This window comes from Dendrobium catenatum, unplaced genomic scaffold (assembly GCF_001605985.2).
Source record: "Dendrobium catenatum unplaced genomic scaffold, ASM160598v2 fragScaff_scaffold_1483, whole genome shotgun sequence".
NCBI classification, from domain to species: Eukaryota; Viridiplantae; Streptophyta; class Magnoliopsida; order Asparagales; family Orchidaceae; genus Dendrobium; species Dendrobium catenatum.
The window spans coordinates 870,960-881,483 of NW_021319945.1; the positions used below are offsets into that span (position 1 = coordinate 870,960).

The 10,524-nt window shown below is 33.5% G+C and overlaps 1 protein-coding gene across 1 annotated transcript; it reads left to right on the plus strand.

Moving 5' to 3' along the window:
* The first annotated feature begins 582 nt into the window (after positions 1-582).
* On the plus strand, positions 583-10,012 carry LOC110115417 (soluble inorganic pyrophosphatase 6, chloroplastic). Its single transcript, XM_020848632.2, has 6 exons — positions 583-973; positions 1,045-1,205; positions 4,647-4,747; positions 5,739-5,920; positions 6,103-6,201; positions 9,763-10,012. The coding sequence occupies exons 1-6, from the start codon at positions 695-697 to the stop codon at positions 9,853-9,855; spliced, it is 915 nt and encodes a 304-aa protein (XP_020704291.1). The 5' UTR covers positions 583-694; the 3' UTR covers positions 9,856-10,012.
* Positions 10,013-10,524: the final 512 nt, after the last annotated feature.

Genomic DNA, 10,524 nt, shown 5'->3' on the forward strand with positions numbered 1-10,524 from the left:
ACTCTTTCGTCTTGAATCTTCCAGCCCGCAACAATAATGAAAATATATAAATTGTAGAGATGTAATTTATCAAATATATAATCACTCTACTTATTACATAATGTTTTAAAATTAACAAAGAGATAAAATTGATATTTTTTAATTTATAAATTTAATATCATTAAAAATATATATTAATTTAATACTTTATCATTCTAAAATTCCATATAATGAATAAGAGAATAACAATTCTACTAATTTTTTAAATGTTATATAATATCCAATCTTAAAAATATTAATATTTTATTATTACATATAATTAAAAAATTTTTGGCAAAGGACAACCGACCGGTTTTTTAGTAGGATTAATCTTAAAATCACTAAATTTATTTTTAAATATATAATATAAAGTTTAATAAATATTTTATACACTATACTCGTTTTAAAGTTAATTCAATAAATTTAAATGTATTATACTTAAAAATTTAATACCTAAAAAAATTGCTAATATAAAATAATTTTTGTTCTCAGGGTACTTATGTAATTTTATATCTGGCAAGCCCTTTTTTAATCGGTTGAGTACGACCATTATGTATTCAATCGGACCTATCAGGGCGCCACTACCATGTACGAGCGTTACTACGAATCTCCATATGCCAAATAAGAGATACCAGGCACAGTCGCCCAATCCATTGGCCCAGATTCCTTTCTTTCCATGGTGCTAGCACCGGCGTCGACGGCAACTTTGACGGCCGCGAGGCTCACCGCCTCAGTCGGCGGCGCTCTCCATGTCCACTCAGCAAGATACGGGCTTCTCGTGAAGTTCCCATCATTCTCTCCAAAGAGAGTTTCTCCCGCCGCCGTATCCCTCCGGTCACGCCGCCACCTCTTAACCTGCACAGCTCTCTACAAGACCAATTTCAGCGTCAAGGAGGAGGGCACGCCGGAAACGCTGGATTACCGCGCCTTCTTCATCGATTCGGCGGGCAAGAAGGTACCTTTTCCTCTCCCCCTCTCTAAAAAAATCACAGATTGAGGGTTTTAATCCGTGGTGGGAATGATTAGGTTTCACCGTGGCATGACATTCCGTTGCATTTGGGGGACGGGGTGTTCAATTTTGTTGTGGAGATCCCCAAGGATTCGAGCGCTAAGATGGAGGTCGCCACCGATGAGCCTTTCACTCCCATAAAGCAGGATACAAAGAAGGGAAAACTTAGATACTATCCGTAAGATGCAAAAACTTTTTGTTTGTTTGCCTTTGATGGTCTGAAATATTTTTTTATTTTTCTTTCTTTTTGTCATTTTGTACAAGTTGCTCCTAGGACTTCTATTTTAATAACCATGTTCTTTATCGAATGCAGTGGGTTTGGTACCAGCATCATCCAAATCGCTTCCCTGTGCATTTTCTTTTAAATGTTTGTTGGTCTTGCAGTCGTCCTTCATTTACAAATAGAGGAAGAACAAAAAAGAAAAGAGTTTTATAAAGCTTTTTTTAATTTTATATTATTTATAGGACGTTGTAGTTGTTATTTCCATGGCCTAATTACTTTCTGTTAGAATTTTTTTAAGGTATGGCAAGAAGTGAGCTGTTCTTAATATGTAATTCTATTTTAAATTGTGTTCAGGAGATATGGAAAAAGGGTAATTTTACTATAGGTGTATAAAATAAAAAAATAACATTGAATAATTTTTTTTAATACTGATAACACCGACATTTTTTACATACTGAATCATACTCACAATTTTTGACATATCTAATATCTTTTTTTCATTTTAATAACACATATACCTAAATAGCATTGAACCAAGCAGCCTTAAGAATTTTCTTGTTGCCATTTTTTTTAAGCATTAGATAACCTTACATCTAGATGTTGGCTTATTTTGTTGGCACATAGATGCCATCAAAATTGGATTTTAATGTCATTTATGCAATTGCTGTTTAAAGATGCTAACAACACAAACATAAAGTTGAATTGTGATCATATAATGCATGTATGTGAAGATTAGGGCTTCGTTTGGAACGACTTTCTTATTGCTTCTTAAAGCAACTTCTTAGTATAAAATTTTTAATTTTTGTACTAGGAAGCCTCTTTAGGAAGCAGAAAGAAAGTTGTCTCAAACGAAACCTAGGTTGCTTGTTTAGCTTTCGGTGGTTTGTTGATGGAAATCATTATATGTGAAGGTGGAATCCTTACACTCAGATCAATCACTCTATGGTGCAAAGCAGTATTTTCGTCACTCATTCAGTCTCTCTAAGGTGAAAATGATGCTTGGAACCATGGAATTTGGAAATATACCGAACCCTTTTTTTTTTTTCTTTTTTTTCTTTTTTTCATGTTTCAGTATCTCCCAGATATCATTAGCCTAAGATCTCAGCATTCATTGTGATAGAAAGTAACATGGCTTCTTCAGTTGTGCAAACTTGATATGTATTCGAGTGTGAATCATACTAGCATGTTCCTAGTCTGTTTTGGTCTTGATGTAGTGGAGCTTGTCTGTTGTCCATTATTGAAAGAGCTTAGCTTGCTTAAGATAATTTCTTTAAAATAAGTATATGATTCCATGTATAGTTGAAACTTGCCTGTATGATATGAACCTTGTTTAGGACGTATATGGGATGAAATGAAGCACTATTTATGGAACAAATAAGTGTTGAGATGTGATTTTTATTCTTGCCACCGAAAAACACACATGATTCATTTAAAACAAGCTGGAGAACTTTTGTGTTTTGAACATGGACGTGCATGCAAATGTAAGATTTTTGAATTCTTGTACTTGAGATTTGCTTACGAACTCTATTTCTATTTTTTATCCTTTTAGACTCAATGGCAGCTCATATCACTATTTTTGAGCTGTAAACATTTTTTATTGTGGAAAACCACCTATTTTATATTTTTTATAGGGTAATACTAATCAAAGGTTTACTTGACATCAAAGAGCATCTGTTTATCAAGCCAAAAAGTTGTTCCCCTACACCCCTCTCTTGCTCTTTCTCTTGAAGTTGTTCCCTCCTTCCCTCACTCTAAAAGCTTTTGCCTCCCAAACTCTTCTCTTTCTATCTATTTATCTCTTGCTATCTTTCTCTCTTTCTTTCTCTACTCACCTAGACGCATTTCTGTAAAATTTTGAAATTGCACTGTGGTGGGAGAGTAGCTTGTCCTTCTCCCTAGGTCTTGCAATAGAAAGGTTTGAATTATTGCTACATGCTCTGCATTCTTTATAAGGTCTTATAGAAATAGGAAGTATGTTAAAAACCTTCTCCATAACAAAAATGTTAGAAACATGACAATCGTATCAAAGTTTTATTTCATCATGGTTATAATGATGTGTTTATGAAATTTTAAATACGTTCAATGTCATACATTTTTAATGTATCTTTTCAAAAAAAAATTGTAATTTTCTATTTTGTCGGATAGTTCTCATGCAAGTCAAGCTTAAGAATTTGTCTGTCATTCAGTTGATTCGGATACAAGATGATGAAATGTTAGGTTTTATTTTCTGCCAGTCTTTAATCTAAAGAGATCTAAATTCAAACCAAAAAATTAATTAAACTGATGAAAATTTATTCAGCCACTTCAGTTCTGTTTTGCTAGAATTATAGTTTCCTTGAACTGAAATTTAGATTGGACTGAGTTTGAATATAGTCCTGAATTTAGAATCCAAATCAGAATTTAAAAGTCATTCTTTTACCCAAATTTTTGTATGAATTTGGATAGGTCTTTAGATCCAAATTGAGAATCCAATTTCAATATCAATATCTATATATTCTTACAAATTTTTTGTTGGTTTGTCTTTTTAAATGCCATAGCCAAAACAAAATTAATTAACTGAAATTGGAATATTTACCATCAATAATTGAAATGATTTATTACAAACCAAGCTGATTCTACTGAATAATGTTGGTTCAGTACCCCAACTTAAGATAAATGTTTTTGAATATAGGTTCATTGGTATGGTGCTAGAGCTAGTCAAGTGCAGAGATAAGCAAGGTGATACCAATGTGTACTGTAACTAATATTAGAAGGCATTGGGCTATTCTTTTCGTAGAAATTTCACAAACTTATGATAGTTCACTCAGAAATAATCTGGATTGGAATTCCAGCAATATATTGAGGGAACCCTTGTAAGTGTACGTATTCAAGTTTGCTTTGGTGGCAAGCCACCCTAGAACAAACATCACTGAGAATGATTCCAGGATAAATTGAAGAAAGAGTTTAAACACTGGGTAGTTGACATAATTTGTTCTGATGCATTAAGTGAAAGGGATTGCATTATAAAATGCTTGCATTATTCTTAGAAAAGTTTTTCAATCTTTATTATGAACTTTTTGGATGAATGCTCATTCATATGGTTGGAATAAGTTTGCTGGTTCTGATCATGGCTATTTAATAATTTTAACTTAAGTTATCATATTTGTTGCTCATTATACACCCACACTTAGATTAAAGATAGTCGGATACCATCTTTTTCTAGTTGTTATAACTAATGCAAACCTTTGATCTATCCAGTTTTTGTAGGGATTAACTAGCTTTTGCCAATCTGCCTAATTTAGGATTTAAACACATTCTTGCAAGGTGTTTTGGATTTATTAAACTCTATTGACATTTTTTCAGCATTTTTTTTTCAAAATATTAATATTTTCAGTTGCTTGTTGATATGTTGTTCAGGTACAATATAAAGTGGAATTATGGGCTACTTCCACAGACATGGGAGGACCCATCATATGCCAACCCAGAGGTTGAGGGGGCCCTAGGTGATAATGATCCAGGTGAAAAATCATTGAAGTTCATCTATTTATTTTATCTCCTATTAGTATAAAATAATTGAGTAAAAGCTCAAAATAGTCTCCCTAATATTGATAAATGTTCAATTTAGTCCTAGAATTTTACATTGCCTCAATTTAATCCCTCAATTATTAAAAATTGTCAAATTTGGTCCATCTATTAAAATTTCTGTTTAAATTAATGGAAGAAGTTGCAAGCATTTGCTTTTTTGCGGGTATTTTAGTAAAAGTGCTTCTTACCTGATCGTTCGTTTTCTCTTTATATTTCTTGGAGACGGAACTTGAGACCGAATTGTGTGAGGGAGAAGACCTGCAGCTGTGAGCAAAGCACCACGCTTCGACGTTCTGCGAGCGAGACACTAAATGCTGTGCTGCTACGAGCGATTGTGAGTGACGCGATGTGTTGTGAGCGAGATGCAAGATGTGTGCTACTACAAGTGACCGCGAGTGACATGAGAGGCCGTTCTGTTGGTAGTGATCGCAAGAGCCTGAGCGATCACAAAGCGATTCAACATCCAGAGATGGAAACGACGAGCAATGTGTGACATTCACAAGGAGACGGATACATGTTTTCTTATCAATTACTTAGAAAATAATTTAGATTTTGCTTTAAAATATATAATTTTTTCACTAATTATATATCCTTATTATTTAGTACGTTAAGTATGTATTATAATTTATTAAATAATAAAATAGAACAGTACATGCAATATAATCTCACATACACTTATATTATCTAAATTATCCTCATATTTAACTTTAGAGTTAACTTTAACACTTATTTTAGCCTTTGGGACTTAATTGGATCAATTTATAACAGTTGAGGGACTAAATTGGGAGTTTTGAAACTCCGAGACTAAATTAGGCATTTATTAATAGTTGGGGGACCATTTTGAGCTTTTACTCTAAAACAACTCATTGTACTTGTTTAATTTCATTTGTCATATCCTCTTTTTGTTCAACATTTTTTTTGCAGTTGATGTTGTTGAGATTGGTGATGCTCGGGGTAAAATTGGTGATGTTCTAAGGGTCAAACCTGTGGCGGCCTTGGCTATGATTGACGAAGGCGAACTTGATTGGAAGATAGTTGCAATTTCCTTGAATGATCCCAGAGCTTCTCTTGTAAATGATATGAATGATGTTGAGATATATTTTCCGGTATCATTACGCTGTTACCAATCTCTTGTCTATTATATTTTTTATATATCCCTCGGGAACTTGATATTTCCAAAATTCCACATCGTCAATATTTATTTTCCATAAGTTCTCTGATTTTTTTGATAGATACATGCCATCTTCCTTGCATCTGAAACTTTTTTTTTGCGCCTTTGTTGCTGCAGGGTACTCTTACCGCCATAAGAGACTGGTTCAGGGATTACAAGATTCCAGATGGAAAACCTGCTAATCAATTTGGCCTAGGCAACAAGCCTGCAAACAAGGTAATTTTGCCTTTTCATTTCTGCTTTCCTTTATTTAAGATGTTCTTACAAGTGCATGTTTTAAAAGTACTAGGAAAAAAGCCATTAGTACAGTGAAACTTTTTAAGGAGTGATGAAGCATGACTACTTACATATGGGCTATATCATTATCGATGGCAAATTTCACCATGCTTGTTTACCTACCCCCTATTAGAAATATGTTGGAAATTTTTTGCTACTTATTGGTTTAGAATATTAACAAAAATATTTTTAAGAGTAAGATTTTAGATCTTAAGGTTTTATCTATGCATGAGGATGGTAATGTTATGTGGAAAAAAGTGTCTAGTGATATTAAGAATATTGCAAAAGATGTGCTTGGAGTATCAAAGGAAAAAGTTCCTAATAGTAAAAATAGTTTGTGGTAGAATCCAAATGTGCAAGAAAAGATTAAAAATAAGAAAATTTGTTATAAAAATTTGTTTAATTTTAAAAATTCTGATAATTGGGAAAGATATAAAGAGGCTCGTAAAGAATCTAAAAAAGCAATATGTGATGCAAAGACATTAGCTTTTAGTGATTTATATAATAAATTAGATACTAAAGAGGGAGAAAGATATATGTATAAGTTAGCCAAGCAAAGAGATATGAGTAGTAAGGATTTAGTTCAACTGAAGTGTATTAAGGATGAAGATCAAAAAATACTTTTCTTAGAAGATGATATTCAACAAATGTGGATGAGAGATTTTGCTAAACTTTTTAATGAAAATTGTGAAAATAAGATTAACTATAATGACCTTAGCATCCTAAATGAAAATAAAGATTTTTGTTTTTATCGGCGTATTAATAAAATCGAAGTTAGAGAAGCTTTAAAGAAAATGAAGGGTGGAAAAGCTGTTGGACATGATGATATTCTAATAGAGGTGTGGAAATGCTTAGGAGATGAAGGAATTTCTTGGCTTACTAAACTTTTTAGTACTATTTTGAAGACTAAAAAGATGCCAGATGAGTGGGGAATGAGTGTGTTAATTCTTATTTTTAAGAATAAAGGTGATGCACAAGATTGTGCGAATTATAGAGGAATTAAGTTAATGTGTCATACTTTAAAACTATGGGAGCGAGTTATGGAGCATATGTTGCGGCGTGATACTAATGTTTCTCAAAATCAATTTGGATTCATGCCAGGTAGGTCGACTATGGAAGCCATACATTTATTAAGAGGTTTGATGGAGAAATATAGAGAAAATAAGGAGGATCTACATATGATATTTATTGATTTAGAAAAAGCATATGATAAAGTTCCAAGAGAAGTGCTATGGAGAGTTCTTGAAAAGAAAGGAGTCAATAATGCCTATATTCAAATCATTAAAGATATGTATGCAGGAGCTATTACTTGTGTTCAAACACAAGGTGGATTGACCAAGTATTTCCCAATTTCGATTGGGTTACATCAAGGATCAGCCTTAAGCCCATATCTTTTTGCTTTAGTCATGGATGTTCTCACTAGACATTTGCAAGAGGATGTACCTTGATGTATGCTTTTTGCTGATGATATTTTTCTTATTGATAAGACTCGGGAGGGAGTTGAAGGTAAACTTGAATTATGGAGGTCAACATTAGAGACTAAAGGTTTTCGCTTGAGTAGATCTAAAACGGAATATATGGAGTGTAATTTTAGTAGTAATAGGCCTAGTGAGGGGATTGTGACTTTGGGCGATCAAGTCATTAATAAGAGTATGCGTTTTAGATATCTTGGATCTATTGTTCAGAATGATGGTGAAATAGATGGAGATATTATCAACAGAATTCAAGTTGGATGGTTGAAGTGGAGAAATGCATCGGGCTTGTTGTGTGATAGAAAAGTACCCCTCAAACTTAAGGGAAAATTCTATAAGATGGTAGTGAGGCCTGCAATGCTTTATGGTGCTGAATGTTGGCCATTAAAAGAGAAGCATAATACTAAGTTAAGTGTGGCAGAGATGAGGATGCTCAGGTGGATGAGTGGCTTTACCCTTAGAGATAGGATACGAAATGAGCATATATGTGAAAAAGTTGGAGTAGCTCCAGTAGAAGATAAAATTAGAGAGAGTCGCCTTAGATGATTTGGTCACATAAAACGGTGGCCTTCCAATGACCCGGTTAGGAGAGTAGAGGTATTAGATTTGACTTATGTTAAGAAAGGTAGAGGCATACCTAAAAAGACTTGGTTAGAAAATATTAGGAATGACCTTTCTTTATTAGATTTAAACGAGAATTTGACCTTTAATAGGACACAATGGAGAAAAATGATTCATGTAGCCGACCCCACGTAGTGGGATAAAGGCTTGTTGTTGTTGATGTATTGGTATCATACAGGTTTAGTTTTTAACCCATGTGATTGACCACTTCTATCAATTATAGAAATGTGTAGAGCTCTTGAGCATGCATTTTATTAAAATGGTTATTTTAGTACTAACCTAATGCTTAAATATGATGCCGTAACCCTTATGCAAGACCCCAATGTCCCTCTGCAAACTCACAATTTTTTATCCCTTTGCAATCTCTCCTCTCTCTTTATAAACACGTATATGGACATGACAATGTATTTTTCTTCTCTTGTGAGGGGAATGATTTTTTTTTTTCCCAAATTTATTTTGAAAATTATTATTATATTTGAGCTTCTAACTTAGGATCACAAATCTCAGTGATCCGTACTCCTTTTGAAAGAGGGAATACCATACCTTTCCTTTTTTCCTTCGTATGGAAAAGGGAAAATCATAGGAAAGATTGGTTCATAGGAAAGACTGATTCCTTTGCGATGCTATTGTGTTGGCAAGCCAAGCTCGAATTTGCTATGATTTGAGCTCAACTCGACTCATTTATGCCCCTAAATTTATCTAAAATGGAAAACAAGGTCAATAACCATGACATTTGTTTTGAGAAAAAAAAAAATATTGCTGGTTACTTCTTAGGAATTAGTAGTTAGGATTATATTGTGCATGTACTACAACTAGAATGCTGTCGTAGAGTACTAATTAGTTGTCTCCCACTCCAACCTTGAATTAGTGAAAGCTTCATCACCGGATACGCCCATAATAAATGCATGTTCTATAGATATGTTAACTGCAATTGTCTTTTTGTTTTTTTTGGGAGAGGTGACAATGGAAATGCAATATCTTAGATATTAACTGGTAAGAATATAATGCATTTGAGGGAGGTCCGGCAGTGGAAAAATTATTCTGTGCGGTGTCCGGACGTGTCCGGAGGCCAATCCGGACGCGCCACGTCATTCAATGCACAGTGCATTGGATGACTTGGCGCGTCCGGATTGGTCTCCGGACGCGTTCGGACACTGCACAGAATAATCTCTCCCGGCAGTGAGGCACAAAAGCTCCGATTTTCGAACGACTTGGCCATACCTTCTCCATTCACTCATCTGAGCTCATACTTGTCAGTATTTCTCTTTGCAAAACTGTAAACATTTGTTCCTCAACGGAATACTGCATGAAGATTTCTTATCAGAATATTCGGAGCAGTTTCCATTGTTATACTTTGATTCCTCATACATTCTCTTTTTGCTAAATCCCTCTTTATTTTTTTCGGTAGGATTATGCTTTGAAGATAATCACTGAGACAAACGAGTCTTGGGCTAAATTAATCAAGAGATCCGTTCCAGCTGGAGAGCTTTCGCTGGTGTGACTATCATTAGGAACCCGCAGATGGTTTTTTTATCATTTGCATATTTTAATACTGAAAATACGATAATACATTTAATTTTTTTTGCTGGTAATCTACTTTGATGCACAGTGCAATAGTATAAAATTTATCATTAGGAGTTCATTTCTTTTGCATTCAACAACTTTGTTTTTATTAATTGCAATTCAATTTTATGTTTTTGCATTGTGTATCTTTGCGTTTTTTGTTTTCTTGTCAGTTGTCTCTTCTACATTTTTAGCATATGCTTGTTTGGGAGAGTTTTTTTAGGCTTCGTTTGGGATGACTTTCTTTTTGCTTCTTAAAGCAGTTTTTTGGTACAAATATTTTTAATTTTGTACTAGAAAGTTGCTTTAAGAAGCAGAAAGAAAGCCGTCCCAAACGAAGCCTTAATGTTTTGTGAAGATGCTATAGAAAAAGTGATTTTTTGAAGTTCCGATAAAAAAAATAATTTTTTAGTACAATTTTTTTTTTGAAAGCAAATCTAAATTGTGTTTTAGATCTAAAAAGAAAAACAGTAAAAAAGCTCTTTCGCACTGAACCTTTTTTTACTGTTTTAAAGTAGTTTTTTATTACAAATTTTTTTTTAATTTATATAATTTATATTTGAAAACTGTTAATCTGTTATAGATAAACATGGCAAATTTATATACA

Excerpts from the sequence above, each read along its gene's own strand:
- LOC110115417 (XM_020848632.2), top strand. The coding sequence starts at position 695 with ATGGTGCTAGCACCGGCGTCGACGGCAACTTTGACGGCCGCGAGGCTC. Across the intron at positions 974-1,044 it reads TCGATTCGGCGGGCAAGAAG|GTTTCACCGTGGCATGACAT; the intron begins GTACCTTTTCCT and ends GGGAATGATTAG. Across the intron at positions 4,748-5,738 it reads CCTAGGTGATAATGATCCAG|TTGATGTTGTTGAGATTGGT; the intron begins GTGAAAAATCAT and ends TTTTTTTTGCAG.